The following is a 16,183-nucleotide window of genomic DNA, read 5'->3' as shown; positions in this document are numbered from 1 at the left end:
TATAGAAAGTGAGAAGTTCTTAGACATGTGCAAAGGTGTTGGCATCATGCAAAACATTGCAACAGCGAGCCAGTACAAGATTCGCACCTCCCTCCTTATTCCCAAAGTCATCAAAATCTCTAGCATAGAAGGCAACGTTGCGTGTACATCCACTGCGCCTGCTGTTTCAAAAGGTACCATCCCAAAGGATCAGAAAAGTTCAACGTATAGATGTGAAGTGCACTGCAAAATCAGTATTCCACAAAAGTCAGTCCAATCTTTTCATATGACGTCCAAGGAAATCTTTATTTGTCTTGGAAATGGAACAAAACAGCCAACGCGTTTTGTTCACTACATGTGAGCTTCATCAGGGGATACATTTTGACTTTCACAATATTTGTCTTAAGAAGAAAAGCATGCCGCGGATCATCATAATTTGTAATTTTCAAGTATAAATATTGAACTTCAATTCAACGGGTCCCCATATGTTTGAGGGCGAGCATATGTCATCGTCATTGTTAATCAAATAGCAATGAGGCACCTTGGTGGGTGCCGTTTTTGAACCCCCGAACTGACGTTTCTTTGCGAGTCCGCTGCCTATGAGGACCCTTGTTGAATTGAACTTTATAGCTGAGGACAGGAGTTTTAGGAAGACACTGAGCGAAGGTCCGGAGACAAGACTGCTGCATCAGCTCAGATGGAGAGCATCCATCTATGTATGCTAAGGTATAGGATCCGCCAATAATCTAAAAGATAGTTGATATATAATCTCTCAGCTTCACTAGGAGGGGGGGGGGGTTAGGCTACTCTGTCTTATAACATGACATGGCTTTTCATGGCATCTAGGCCTAGATGTAGGTAATTTTATTTTACCACTTCTTAAATACCGAATTTTACCGATTCGGTATTTAAGAAGTGGTAAAATAGAGGGGTGGGGGGATGTAGGTATTACAGAATCGGTAAATACCGAATCTTTAAGATTCGGGATTTACCGATTCTGTAAATACTGATTCGGTAATGCCCATTGATTCCTATGGGCATTGAAGCCCATAGGAATCAATGGGCATTACCGAATCGGTAAATACCGATTCCAGCAAGGGTGCAGGGGGTGTAACTTTGACACCCTCTAGCACCCCAAATACAGGCATGTATGCCATGTGGCACACAGACATGCCCTAAGGGCATGTCTGTCTGTCACATGGCATAGGTGTGCATGCACACATGTGCATGCACACCTGGATTCGGTATTTTACCACCCAATTGGATTGGGTGGTAAAATACCGAATCTGAAAGGCCTTTGGGACTCAGAAGAGTCCCACCTACATCTAGAAGTTACCGAATCGGTAAAAATACAGTATCAGTATTTTACCGATTCGGTAAATTTACCGATTTGGTAAAATTAGCCCCCTACATCCCAAAAACCCATTTACCGGTCGGTAACGGCCGAAATCGACCGTTACCGGCCGGTAAATGGCCACCTACATCTGGCCCATAGTCTGTTAACCATGATAGCAATATTTTTCGTATGCATTTGTTTTGTAATTTTGGTGTAAATACTGCATCTTAGTTTAAATAAACATCATACATACTTCGTGCCTCTTGTTTATCTTATTGTGGACTAGTATGAGTGAGAGAACGAAAGGGTGTGTCCTGTTACCGCGATCCCTGAGAGTGTTGTGTTCTGGGGTGCCAAGTCACTTGTCTCTCTGGTAAGGTTAGGAGGATTGATGAGGCCCTATAGCTAGTCGGACTCTGACTCATAGATACTGAGGTGGTATGGGGGCTCAATCCTTATATGCCGATGTTCTGTGGTCCCAAGCACAGTTCTGTTCCAGACCAGAATCCCTGCAGCAGGGGTACTAAGGGACTGGAGGAAACCAGCATGCCCAGTATCTTTCCCACCGCCCTCACTGTCGGACGTTAATCCTTCAGGGGAAGGTGAGCTTGGTCTGCTATTGCTTGGACTCTCTTTGGCGCTGGAAGGGCTTCATCCTTTCTGAGTTTACAACTGCCGCAGAGAGGGGCATATTATCAAGCACGGCGTTAACATTATCGCCGCTTTAGCTGCAAAAAAATGCCATTAAAGCGGCGATAATGGGCTTGATAATATGACATGGATACTCTCATCGAAGCCCATGTTCACACAAGGACATGGGCTTCTATGGGAATTCACAAGGGCGTATTATCAAGGCCATTATCACCTCTGTAAGCGGCAGTTTTCTGCCGCTAAAGTGGCGATAATGTTAACTCCATTTCTTGATAATATGCCCCAGAGTTCTTCACTCTTTCCAGTTTTGCTTGTGATTTCTCATAGTTGATGGGGTGCCCCAGTATGGAGTGTTTTCATTACTGTGCTTATGTTGCCTTTGCACTGTTTGAACCTCTTTGCTTTTACTAGCCAAATGTCCAGGTAGGGATTAGGGGCAGGTGTAACTCGTGTAATTTACTGCAGAATAAGACCAGGAAATTACAGCAAAATGACACTGAATTACACGAGCCGCGCAACCCTGCAGCTAGCGCTATTTCTAACCTTAAATCGCCCCTTGTGTCTAAAATTAACACAAGGGTGCATTTGCACTAAGAAAATAGTGCTAAATGCAACAAAACAGGAACAGCAGCTGCTCACACTCTGTCCTGTGCTCTTGAGTGGGCGTTTTTGCTCCAAATTACTCTAAGTTACCTAAACGGGTGTAATTGCATAAGTTTCTATAATGCATGTTTAGCAAAATTACTCAGATTGCTCCGGCGCAATTGAAATTCTACCCAGGCCTAGTACGGATACTCTTCGTATGAGTTGCATACCACAACAACTACACATTTCATAAACTCCAGGTGCAGACATTTTTGCAAAAGGTAACACTTAAATTGGTAGTGTACTGCGCCTACTATGGATCCGCGGCATTATTGGCGTGGTGTCTTCCTTGGAATGTGTAAGCACATCCTTGAGGTCTGTAGCAGCCAGGCAGTCTCCTCTTTGTGTTAGTGGAATGGCCTCCTGTAGTGGTGTCATCTTGAACGTTGTGTTTTGATTGACCTGTTGAGTGCCCAAAGATCTAGAATGGGGCTGAGGGTCTTGTCGGGCTTCGGTACCGAGGCAGATCGATGGTGTCTTTCCTTCAGTTGTTCCAGTTCTGTTGCCATTTTGCTTATAGGGTTGTTCGCTTCTTGTGGAATACAAATCTCTTCTCACTTGCTGGTGTTCTTTTCTCGTGGTCCTCTGGTGTGAGGTGTGCATTGCAGTTCTATGCAATAAACATGTTGGATGAAGTTTAATAACAATTTGTCAGACGTGATGTTTCCTCATTCCTGTCCACATTCTCAGACTCTTCCTCCCACTAGTGACTTGTGTGGAAGGATATCTTTTTTGATGGGGAGCAGTCCTCCTCTTGGGGTACCGCCTCTACTTGTTCCTCGAAGGGCATGCCTTGAGGGTGAACGGTATTGCAATTGTGACGATGCTGGCGTGGAAGCGCGCTGTTGTGCATAAGTAGTGTGTGTTGCAGATGGCTACATCCTTCCTCTTGTGGGAGTTCTTTTGGTCTGTGCTGGTCAGATCTGGAGCGTCCAGTGCCGATTTCAGGCAGGTGCTAGTAGTCGTCTGGCTTCTTCAGGTAGGTGCTGTGTTACGCCTTTGATGCCGTCCCAGTGCTGGAGGGCATATCTGTTCAGCAGTGCATCGGAGTTCGCTTTACACCACAGTCCTGCAGTCAACCTTTCCATTTACCTCTCTACATTGTCCACTCACTCAGGGCCTGATTTAGGTCTCGGCCGACAGGTTACTCCGTCACAAGGTTGATGGATATCCTGGTGGCCGATATATAAATTCCATTGTATCCTATGGGATATATACTTCAGCGGATCAGTTATCCGTCACCGTTGAGATGGAGTAACTCATCTGCCAAAATATAAATCACACCCTTAGTCTCCTCGTCAGATGGTGGACCTGTCTGTCGAGGTGGGAGTACTGTCCCTCTCGCGAGCTGTGGCCTCAATGAGAGAGTCTGCTTCGCGGTTTCCCTCGATCTAAGGGGGGTGGGTTCCTCCGAGAGAATCTGCACTTCTCTACCCTTGAGGCAGTGGCTTTTGCAGCAGCTGGTTCCTTAAAAGCCTCTCTATCCAGGTCCAAGATGCTGGGCAGCATTAAGAAGAACACATTCTTCTTCTGGGAGGCGATAATGTCTCCAGCAGAAAACATTGCTCTGCCTTTTCCTCTTCCAGTTGACACCATAGGTGTCTGCTGCTGTATTGTAAGCAGTAACGTCATCTGGAGGGCATGGCCTGGGTGGATAAGGGTCTACCCCTTCTTCCGGTCGGTCTCCACACAGGTCCTGCCGCTCTTCCTCAGAATCTCCTCTCTGGGATGGATGATGCCTGAAACATCCCCTCTCTTTGGAATGGAGCACTTCTTGCTCACCCTCCTCCTGTGGTTCTGCAGTGATTGGTGGTTGCAGTTCTGTAACCTCCTTTTCTGGTTCTTTTTGTTTTGAGGCTGCAGAGCAAATGTGCATCTCTTTAGAGAGTCATCAAACTCTAATTTTCTGTGAATAGCGCCTTCCATTTCAGCCTCGAGGTGCCGTTTGTTTCTCTTTGCATTGAGAGTTTTCTGAGTGACATTGATGGCTTTGGTTCTTGTCTTCCACACTGAGCCATCTTTCCCTGGAGAAGTCTTGACCCTCCCACACTCTTGATCCCCTTTCAGGGTTGAGGCTGGTTCATAGGTTCGGCCTCAAGCAGTATCCCTTGCCTTGGATCTTTGGGGCTCTTGTGGCTTCTGCCTGCCTTCAAGTGGTGAAGGTTTTGCACAGATGCCAATTTTGCGTGTCTTGAATCCGACATGTTCTCCTCAGCCGCTGTGCACCCTGAAGGAGTTACCTTGCGTTTCTTGATCTGAATGTCTATCAAAATCGTCTTTGCCCATTCTGACGCTCTCTTATACTCTCACAGACCCACACAACCACTCACACATCCAAACAGTCACTCACACATTCACAACACCACTCAAACACCCACTCACAGACCCAAAAGGAGGTGGCTTGCTCCTCGATGTCTGGATTAATTTCTAGGCCACCTCGGCATCCATTTGTGTCTCCTCATCATTGCTCAACACACCTAAGTCTCTTCAAGATTCCTGTTTCCTCTGTGACAAGGCCATGGTGCAGCACACCCACCTCCGCTTCTCCCTTGCCCTAAGGGTGTTGGAACTCTGCAGAAGCAGTGCATCACTCTGACCTGTGGTCCTTCAGGAGGCAGAGGGGCTGCAGATGTTGTGGCTGTCCTTCTGGGTGTACTTGTGGTGATAATTGAGGCAAGACCTAAACTGGATATGCTCCCTCGCCCTCACTCATTCTCCAACTCATGTGGTTGTCTCAGCTGTTGATCTTTCCCTTTCAACTGCATTTTGATGATGTTTTCTGGTGCTTTCTTCCTCCTTTGATGTCCTTTGAGAGGTGTGATATGATTGGCTCTCTCCTCAGTAATTAGGCGAAGTTTTTTTTCTCGACTGACTCTAGAGCTCTCTCCTGTACTTCTAGACCCCATGGTGGAAAAAATAATTTGAAGATGGCGATTATGTTGAAGAGTTTCCAGGGTATGTGTCTGACGTCATGCAAGGATGAACTTAGCACCAAATGGTCAACCACTCGACAACACCCGCGCCTAACAAATATGGAAAAAAAGACTAAAAGAGACAATTCTGGATCCAACCACTAGATGGCGGAATAATGCACTGCATGTGAATTTAGAAAAGATTCTCACTGTAAAACCCTGGAGTTCATTGTCTAAGGACATCAGCACTAGAGCCTTTTATTCAAAGACTCAACTACGTTCACTGGTGATATCCGGTCACCAAGGTGGGCACTTTATGACTCCAGTGACATCATGATAGGGTTGTTTCTGGCGCCGACATGGAGCCAGACCTCCCTCCTTGCGCGGATCCAGTCTGAAGCCTGAGAAATTGCAAAGGGGAGGAGTCTGAAGGTAGACAGAGTGGCCAGCAGAAATATGGTTTCTGAAGGTTAGTAACTATTCTTTGTCCACATGTTCCCTCTGTTTACAACAATAAGTGGGTTGCAACCACCTCCTGCCTCTAAAGCCTTTTACCGCTGACACTGGAGTTTTACTGACATCTCCCCCTGTCAAGCAAGGCAGTGCCAGGGTCTTGCTTTCATTTATAGGGCGATGTGGCATTACCAACTACAGAAGTGACATCACTTGCCCTAAAGACCTTCACCATACTAGCTCCTCCTAACCAATGGCATCACTAGATTAGTCAGATCTGGCAGACCAGGTGGGGGTGTTGCCTGCATACACCATAAGAGCTAATCTATTCTGAACTCATGCGAATACCTATGCATTGATATTGCATGTAACAGGCCAGTTTGCAAACTGCACATGATCTACCACCCTCCAGGAGACAAACTTTCTTATATTGAACAGATTATTGAAATCATCGCAACAAACACGGGAAAACACGGTACCCAAATCTTCCACGGAGACTTCAACCTCCACTGGAATGATCTGAATGACTCGGCAGTCAACAGCTTTAAAACATTCCTTTCGGACCTCAGTCTAATCTAAATCTGCAACAGCCCACACAGAACAAGGGATCGACCTTAGATCTCATCATCGCCAACTCCATTCAACTTGAATCTATCCTCCTCTGTGACTGGTCTGACCACCAATGCATCACATTCCTCTCCCATGAAGCAGTTAGAAGAAACATAGCTCAACCAAAGAAAACCAAAATTTGGAAAAGGAGCATCAGAAACATTATCATTGATTAATTAAAATCTTTCAGTGGCAACATCCTGCCTTCTCCCGGAGACATGTCAGACGTCCAGGATCTTACAAACCACTACACTAGCTCCAGGAAGAATATTCTAGACTCTATTGCAACACTACAACTAAAAAGATGGTCCACCAAGGACTCCAAACCATAGTGCAATGGTAGTCTCAATACAGAAAGACGTAACCTGAGACTAGCTAAATGACGGTGGCGATCCTCTCCGTGCCTCAAACACCTCAAGCATTTGAGAAGAATGAGGAACTCGTACTACAAATGTAACAGAAGAGCGAGAGCTTGCTTCTTTAGGAACCAACTAGACCAAGCTAAAAATTGACCCCAAAAACTATTTGAACTCATTAAACTACAATCAAATGGCCTACCCAACCCTCCCCAAGTTGGATCCAGTCCTTCACCACACTGCAAGGAATTTGCCTCCTTCTTCCTTGAGAAGACAGAAAACATGAGAATTGATTTGCAGAGGGTTTCAGAGCATCGTCCTCCCTTGGCTCACTGCACCACCTCCCCCTCCCTGATGGGTGTACCCTCATTTCTACCTAGGCACCCCCTATAAAACAACACCTTATGGACTTCTTTCAAAACCTTTTAGGAATGTGCCATCCTCAAAATTCTGCAATGTCAAAGGGGGCATTTGTCACTCCGAGTGGGATGGGTATGCTCAGACGTGAGTCCCATGCTCTCCACACCACTGGAGTCAAGCTATCCTGGCTGAAGACGGCTGATAGCCAGAAACCGGTCCTAGGATGCTTGATTCTGGTCCAGGAAAGACATGGCTTGGCAGTTCGGGCTGGACAGTTCCCATGAGGCACAGGGTCAAGGCTGATTTGCATATGGCCATGTCTGAACTGGAATGGCATGGTGAGCAAAAAAAAAAACAATGGATTTAGGCCCAGATGTCTGTACTGGGGTGAACGTATGACATTGTTCTGCATTCTGTTCATCAACTATTGTTTTTGCATTTGTCATCCCGAGTGGGACGGGTATGCTCAGACGTGAGTCCTGTGCTCTCCATACCACTGGAATCAAGGCTAGGTTCAAACTGGAAAGGCATGGTGAGCAAAACAACAATGGATTTAGGCCCAGATCTCTGTACTGGGGTGAATGTATGACATTGTTCTGCATTCTGTCCATCAACTGTTGTTTTTGCATCCTAAAAATTCTAGCAGCACTGAAACCAGCAAACCACTTCAACAACCCTCTTCCCTCCAATTTCTTCAATAAGATCAAACCGTTGATACTCCCACTCTGGGCCAAGATTATAAATGCCTCTCTACTTCAAGGCACTATACCTGACTGCTTAAATTCAGGACAGGTATCCCCATCCTAAAAAGACCATCAGCAGATCATACGGATCTAAACAACTTCCGCCCAATCTCCATCATTCCACTTCTGGCAAAGCTCCTCGAAGAATGTGTCCACACCCAACTCTGTGACGACATTGAACAATTCTGCCTTTTGGACCAATTCCAATCTGGCTTCGGCCTGGGGCACACACTAAATGTAAATATAAATGTCATGGTACTTATAGAGCACACTGTCACCTGACGGTCACCTTGCGGTGTCGCCTATTCGGCTTCCTGGCGCTGATACTCGTACCGCTGTGGAACCCATCCTGGCTTTCCCTGTGAAGTGTCCACTCCTGGGCACCCCCAGGGTGAAGCCAGGCATCGTTAGCGCTGTTGGGGCCGGTGTGGAGGCTAAGCAAGCTATTGCCCAGAGTTGCAGCGTGGGCTCGTGATTAGAATAGGCACCGAGGCAAGATTGGTTAATACACTCATAGTGGTTGATGCACTAATATTGTTGCCTCCTAATCCTCCTTGACCTATCTTCCGCATTCAATGCAGTTAAGCACAACAACTTGCTAGACTTAAATAGAATGGGCTTTTCAGGGTCTGTCCTAAACAGGTTCACCTCGTTTTTCCAAAACACACCTCAAACATTCAAAGTTAAGCAAACCCTACCTAAGACCACTCCGGTCACAGTGAGCCCTGCAGGGCTCCTCCCTCTCACCCACTCTTTTCAACTTGTTCACGGAGCCTCTATTCGAAATTCTGAGTTCATCCAACATCCACTGTCACAAGTACATTGATGACACCCCAACTATACCTGAAGGTCACCTCTCCTGAAGACATGCGATCCCTCAATTTAACCCTTAAAAAAAACAATCCTGGCTGGCAGACAACCACCTCAAAGTAAACACACTCGAACCCGAATTCCTGCTTTTCGCTCCACCCGACCAGTCACCTGGCCATCATCAAGGAATGGCTAAAACAACTGACAGCCCTCAACATCCTGCCCCAGGTTATTGATTCAGTGAGATCACTAGGAATAACTCCTGACAAGAACCATAACATCCTGAAGCACATCAGCGCCGCCTCCAGAGGAGCGAACCATCATATGAGCATCTTGAGGAAACTAAAACCCTTCCTCCCCCCAATGACTTCCAATCTGCAGTGCAAGCCCTAGTGATCCCTAGGTTAGACTTCGGAAGTGTAACCCACTGCGGCCTGTCCAGATCCACAACGGCTCCTCTAAGGGCCTCCCTTAACTCTGCTGCAAGACTCATCACATGATCAAAAAGAAACAACCACATCACCCCTGACTTAAAAGCCCTGTACCGGCTCGCCTAAGAAGCAAGAATTCAATTAAAAATCACATGCATGACCCATAAAGCCCTACACTTCGATACCCGGAGATACCTCCCTCTGAAGCTGGAACTCTCGGGCATCGACAGATCCTTCAGATGCTCCCACACCTCACTGCTGAAACCACAGAGATTCTCTCAAAAGAAAACCTACAACTGAGCTTTCTCGGGTATCGCCCGAGAATCTGGAACTCCCTGTCCCCTGAAACCAGACTGAATCCCTCAACTGATTCTTTCAAGAAAGAAGTGAAAGTACTACTCCTGAACACATGTGTGCTCTAGATCCTAGGATCTCCTCTGCCTGTACCTCTCTTGATTCGGCAATTACCGCTGGCTGTTATTGTTCTGGTGATTGCTTTTCCAAGGGTTGTTGTTTTGTACTTCTGTATCCATTTGTATCTATATTGTGTGCTGATCTCTGCCGTTCCTTGGGACCCGTATTGGTTTCCATATGTCTCTGCTCTCTGAACATGTGTAAAGCGCTCTGATACCCGCATGGGTCATGTTCACGCTACATAAAACTTTTCAAATTAAATATAAATAAACATCTAAGCACCCTCTGACGCGCACGGCTGCCCTATTCCCGCCTCTTATCCCAGCGACACTCTTGGGAGTTCTGTCGCCGATCGCTGTCTTCTCCTTGTCCCCTGAGCCCACAATCAAGAGGATGTTCACACTCACAATTTCAATCCATACGTTGGTCGTCAAGGTTTCCTCCTTTTCATTCTGTGAAAGAGAAAGCATAGACGTCAGCTGTGGTTTGGTGCCTCATGAGGTCACACTCATGCAACGCAACACTGCACATTCTTTGAGTTCTTATTCCGCACAACGATGTCACACTCGTGCAACACAACACTGCACCTTCAATGGGTTCTTGTTCTGTACAACACAGTCACACTTGTGCAACACAACACTGAACATTCTTTGGTTTGTTATTCTGTGCAAGTCTTGACATTGGTTATTTTAACAACCCCAAAGCTCTCATTCTCACACAGATTTGCGGATTTGGGCTTTACACAGTTTTGGGGGTAACTTTGAAGCTGCATTTGCTGCTCAGATGTGAAAGAAGGCCACCCAGCATCTTGTGGGTGCTGGACCGAGGGAGGGCCTGCCTTGTTGGCTCACTGACGGCATTAGTGACGTCTGACATGGACAACCATGGGCCACTGTTGTCCATTCCACTCACTCGCTCACAAGAGGAGGTGTGGTGTGCTCTTGTAGACATCCTGAAACTTCCAGGATGCTGAACTTAAGTTGTCGAGTTGACTTGACCAACATCACTCTGCTTGTAACTGCGCGAGCCCCAACTGGGTGAAATCCAGCCCCCCCCCTCCCTCCCCTGTTAATGCCTGTATGGAACTGAAGTGCAATATATTGCCATAAGTAGCATTGCTGTCCCCAGTATACAGATGATGCAGACTTATAGCTGTGAGGTCTTCTCCTTCTGACATTAAGGGGTTGATTTATGAGAGCCCTGCGTCACTTTTGCACCACGTAAAGTGGTATCTGCGCGATTAATGAAGCCGCGCAAAGCCGCCCTGCATGGCTTTGAATGGCCTCATAAATCTTGACTAAGGCGATGAAGCAAAAGATTGCTGTGTCGCCGTACTCTGAGCTCGGGAAGCGTTCCACGGGCGTTGCCGTATGTGTTTCCTTGCAACACCCATGGATGTTGAACCCTGCCCCAGATTGACAAAATCATGATACCCTGGGGAAGTGCCAAGTTCTAAGCCAGGCCAGAGCAGGCGTAATGAGAAGATGGATCTTCATTTCTCCTCGTTTTTCCTCTTTCTATGCGTGCCGCATTCTGCATCAATAATGTTCTGCCCGATATGGGCTACTCAGCGTTTTCCGGGAGTGTTTCTGTTCTGTGCTTATGGAGTGCTGGCTGGACTTTGGGGGTCCGCGGACAGAGAGCTGGCGAACGCTGCTGGGCAGCGAGACATTTGTGTGATCTGTCGTCCCCTGCTCGGATGCGTAAAGAGTAAAGATCATTGTTGACGATGGAAGAGTTTGCGCCGCGGCCAGAGTCCACTCTGAGCCTTTACGCTGATGGCTGTCAGAGGAGGACGGGCCATCCCCAAACCCAAGAGAACCCCAGCTTGGCAGAGAAGGGCTCGCGTGTGATCCTCTGAAGCCTATGGCACGAGATCTCATCTGCTCTCGTAGAGTAATTAAAAACTCATAGGGAATGATGACAGCTAACAAGTGGCTTGACACCAGTCCCCTGGGCTTTGACACAAAAGAACAGGTGTTGACAGAACTCTCTTCAGCTTCACAATCACTTATCTGCACATCAAATGCCCACACTGCGCCTGATCTCACAAGAGGTACAAGAAGACAACTGGTTCTGTTGGAGCAGAACAACTAATTAGTGCACAATTGTGAAGTAACTGTAGATGTGAGTTATAAATCTACCTCAGAATAAAATACAAGACAACAAACCAGATATGGGTCTGTTTGGATTACAGTTTTTCTTGTATTCAAACAAGTTGGATTCGAATATTTACACTAATACTGGTGGAAGCTGCTCCATAGGTGCAAAGTGAACGTGCTCGTGCAAAGCAAGTGAAAATGTACAACAACACAAATTTGATTCACAAAGCAAATGCCACGAACAATTTGCAAGTCTCATAAGAGAAGGGCAAAAGTGTGTCTCTTCTTGCCTGCCCCAGGACTGTGGATTCAGTACAGCCAATTTTAAATCAAGCAGATTTCAAGTGAGCTGGGAGACACTGGCTGTTTAGACCCAAATTTGGAAGAAAGTGGATGGGTTTAATTCCCATTGTAACCCACACCATCCGAAAGCTATAGGGGTTACACTCCACAGAGGACTCTCTTTTCAGACAAGCGTTCCCTCCGAAGCACAGTACCCTTGGAAGCAAGTTTCCGAGGCACTCCTTAAGTTTTATATCCCGTTTTCATAAAACACGAATAAAGGCACTATGCGCCTTCAAGTTGCTCCTCCCCAGTCCTGATGAAGACCCACATTGATGTTTCATAGCAATGACAACTTTCAAGGGTCGAAACGTCGACGATTGATTTCAAATTGCTTGTACTGAACCCACAGTCCTGGGGGCAGCCAAGAAGAGATAACATTTTGCCCTTTACATACGAGACTTGCAAATCATATTACTCCAGACTGGCTGATCGCATTAGTTTGTTGCATTTACTTTGTGAATCCAAATCTGTGTTGTACTCGGTCACATTTTCACTTGATGCACCGCATGAGCACCTTCACTTTGCACCTATAGAGCAGCTTCAAAACTGCAATTCAAACAGACCCATGTGTGTTTTGTTGTCTTGTATCCGACTCCGAGGAGATTTATACTTCATATATACAGTCACTAAACAATTATATACAGATTAGTTGCTGTGCTCCAACAGACCCAATTGTCTCTTTGTACCAAACGATCCCCAGGTTCTGAGGAATACAGGGTTATCCCATTGAAGCTTAATAATCTCAGATTAGAGCGAGGCGTATCCTGTCTGCTGAAGGTGCTAAGTGCCGCTACTAAGGATTGTAAACAATTCAAACCTGGATGTGCTTTGGGGCGAGAGAGGCCAGCTCTCACCATGGACCAGTTCCACCTATGTGAATCCCCTTCCTGGTTCCCCATGCCACCTGGTGACTCCACTTGTGAATGGTGTGCTTGGGTCCGACAGGCGTACAGGTTGCCCACCCCACAGTGTACCTGTTCGGTTATGCAGGAAATCCATCCGATGTGTCACACGGATAGGGGGTCCTCAGTGGTGTGACTGAGTGTCTCGTTTGACAGGGCATCCCCTCACTCACCCTCTTGTGAACTGTCCTGTACTATAGTGAGGGATGGACAGCTGTTGGCCATGGGCATTATCATTTAATGGTCTTTGGACTATCAGGTAATATTTTAGTCCAAGCGTCAGAGGAGAGATATTAAAACAAGTGTCTTCACACAAGCATGGAGCTCACTTAATGTCTAACCCTGGCCTCAACCCATGCTCAGATCTGTGTGGATGTGAGCCTCAACCCATGCTCAGATCTGTGTGGATGTGAGCCTCAACCCCTGCCCATCTGTGTGGATGTGAGCCTCAACCCATGCTCAGGCAGGTGATCTTTCCAGAACGGATCTTACCAGAGAGATGAGATTAGTGAGGGTCAGTTTAATCTGCACAGCAATAATGTCGTCCACCTTGGCCGCTGGCCGCGTGTTCTTGTCGTACGTTGCAAACAGGTCATTGAAGAGCTGAAGTTCCTCAGTGGCTGCTTTCACTGGAATGAGCAAGAATAAACAATCAGTTGTGCCACCCCGGGGAATGTGGTGATACTGGTGTCACTCCTGCCCCCACGTGCCACCCACCCTGGGTCCTACTTGTTATGCACACGCTCATCTTAGTGACTACACACAGTGAACTGGTGATAGCCTAACAGCAGAATCTACCCCATGCAGACCTCCGTGATGCGGCGCCCCTTGTTCTTACACAAGTTCCCAAGACGTTGTGGTACAAAGCTTCCTCTCATTCACTTGATTTGATTCTCTCGTTTTCTATTCTACCATTCCTGTAGGTCAATCGGACGGTCTGATCCTGCTTTTGGAATCTCTGACCTCTCAGAGAGGTATTTCTCTATGACACCCTTTTAGCGCACAAGCACGTGGCTCTAGTGCTGCTCTAATCCGCGTTTGAAGTTTGCAATGCACTCTACGTGGATATCAACAAGAGTGCAGTAGCGAAGTTGCAACTGGTACAAAATGCAGCAGCAAGACAGATTCTCTATATCAAAGCTGCACTGGTGACCTGTAAACAAACGTATTATCATTAAAGTTTATGAATTATTCACAAGGCGTTGCACAACACCGGGCCCGGAGGTCTTAAAGCCATGTTCCAATGGTACACTCCCTTCACACAGCTCTGGTCTTCAAGCCATAACTGGGTAACTGTCCCCAAATTCTGAGAGTCAAGATGGGAAGGCACAACTTTCTCTGTGGCAACACCCATCCACCGTAACTCCCTTCCCCGCATCATCACTAGCCTCCAGGCCATACCCCATTCCCAGAGGCCATAAAAACTTGACATTTCATCCTCTAAATGAAGGTTTCAGGGTCACTGATCTCTGAAACCTCTCTCTGGCTTTGTTCCCTTCCCCAGGGAGACAGCACCAGCAGTACCTTTCTTTAACCTTGGCCTAAAATGAAGGAATAAAATACACAAATTCTAAATGCAGGCCTTTACGACAATTCAGCTATAAATCTTTAATAAGGTCTGCACCACTGGGCTTCCAGGAGATAAGATGAGTCTGTCACTATTGCCACCTTCAAAAAATGATTAGAAAGATTCATACATTACAGAACGATCACAGCCCCGTAGACTGGAGGTGCCCATATAGAGCCAGACCAGTACTCGATTTAAGTCCTTCCGTCTGAACCTGGGTCTGCCTGGTGCCATCGTCCCTGGTGGCCTGAACTAGGTTCCTAAATAAAATAACCAGTTCAATCGGAGAAAAGTATAAAGAAAAAATGGAAAAATATTTGAAGGGAAGTATATAGATGTGCTTCAATCAATAAACGCTAACACAGAAACAGCAAGATCATGAATAAAGTCGTTTTCAGACATTTCATGGTCCTAGTTGCAGGTGTCATTACACCTTCAGATGAGGCCACCAGTCCTACAGATATCAGCCTTATGTTAACCCCCAACAGTAACTCACTCAACGCTATCGACCTCCACCAGCCGGGGCTTTCTCCAGACAGCCCAACAATTACAAGAACTGGAGAACTCTTCGGATCATTGGGTGTTAGATATTATCCAACATGGTCACAGCCTGCAATTTACTCAAAAACCTCTTTGAAATCTGTTGGACTTGGCCCTTCTGGCAGGTTCACCCCTAAACTTTTTGCTTTTAATTGTGACTTGGTGTTAGTGATTTTTGGCTTCTGCGCACTTTTCCACTGTGTCCCAGGGTAAAGTGCGTGCATGTAGTGAGGTTGGCCTGCCCTCCCATAGGAATGCATGGGGAATGTATGTGTCTCTGGTAGTTCCTGATGTGTGGGAAGTGCAGGTGCGAGTTTGGTATGTGCGGACTCGTGTGATTAAATGCTGCGCGATGATGTGTGCGGCATAAATGTGTCTAGTGTGGAAGTGCCACTTCTAGAAGTTGGCCTGTCTGTGTAATTTATGTGAATTGGCTGTCTGGCTTGTGATTGGCTGGAGCTGGCTGGTGAGCCTGGCTCCAGGAGTCAGGATGGGTCTGCCCCGGTGGTGAGTGGAGAGATCTGCATGACTGATGTGAGGGAGGAGTGCACCCGGGACCTGAATAGGGCTGGGCTTTCCCGACACAATGCTGGCTCCACCCCCTGTGGTGCGACTGATGACCCTAGCCTGGCCAGTGAATGGGAAGAGGGGCTGAGCACATCAGAGTGCTCCAAAACCAGCCGCGACTGCTTTTCCCCCCACCCTGCAGACTGAGACAAAGGAGTTAGGTGTATAAGAAGGGGCTGTGACCCCATACAAGATGTTCTTCTTCTGATCCTAACCAGAGAGGGGGGCCTGCTGCTGCTGCTGGGCGCCAGGAGGATACCGCCACTGGGTGCTGCCTCCCTGTTGGAGGGCCCTGTGAGCTGGCCCCTGGGCCCAGCCTTTGCCCCCTACCTCCTGAGGGACTTCCCTGAGCTTTGCCCAAAAGACCTTTCCGCTGTAGCGCTCTGGGAGTGCTTCATTCTCCGTACAGCAAAGCGCTTTGATTTCCTGGAGAAGTGCTTTACTTTTGGGCTTGGAGGCGC

At 47.1% G+C, this 16,183-nt stretch overlaps 1 protein-coding gene across 1 annotated transcript in view; it reads right to left on the bottom strand.

The window, feature by feature from the left end:
• CHRNE (cholinergic receptor nicotinic epsilon subunit) overlaps nucleotides 1-16,183 on the bottom strand; it is an 85,755-nt gene that overhangs the window by 55,376 nt on the left and 14,196 nt on the right. The window contains exons 2-3 of the mRNA XM_086946217.1: nucleotides 13,541-13,677; nucleotides 10,107-10,151 (exon numbers count right to left, since the gene is read on the bottom strand). Coding sequence (XP_086802343.1) covers nucleotides 10,107-10,151; nucleotides 13,541-13,677 — 182 coding nt within the window. The remainder of the gene's footprint in view (nucleotides 1-10,106; nucleotides 10,152-13,540; nucleotides 13,678-16,183) is intronic.

Source organism: Lissotriton vulgaris, chromosome 12 (genome assembly GCF_964263255.1).
Source record: "Lissotriton vulgaris chromosome 12, aLisVul1.2, whole genome shotgun sequence".
Taxonomy (NCBI): Eukaryota; Metazoa; Chordata; class Amphibia; order Caudata; family Salamandridae; genus Lissotriton; species Lissotriton vulgaris.
Note: the sequence above shows the minus strand (reverse complement) of the source record. Positions and strands in the feature narration are given on the sequence as shown.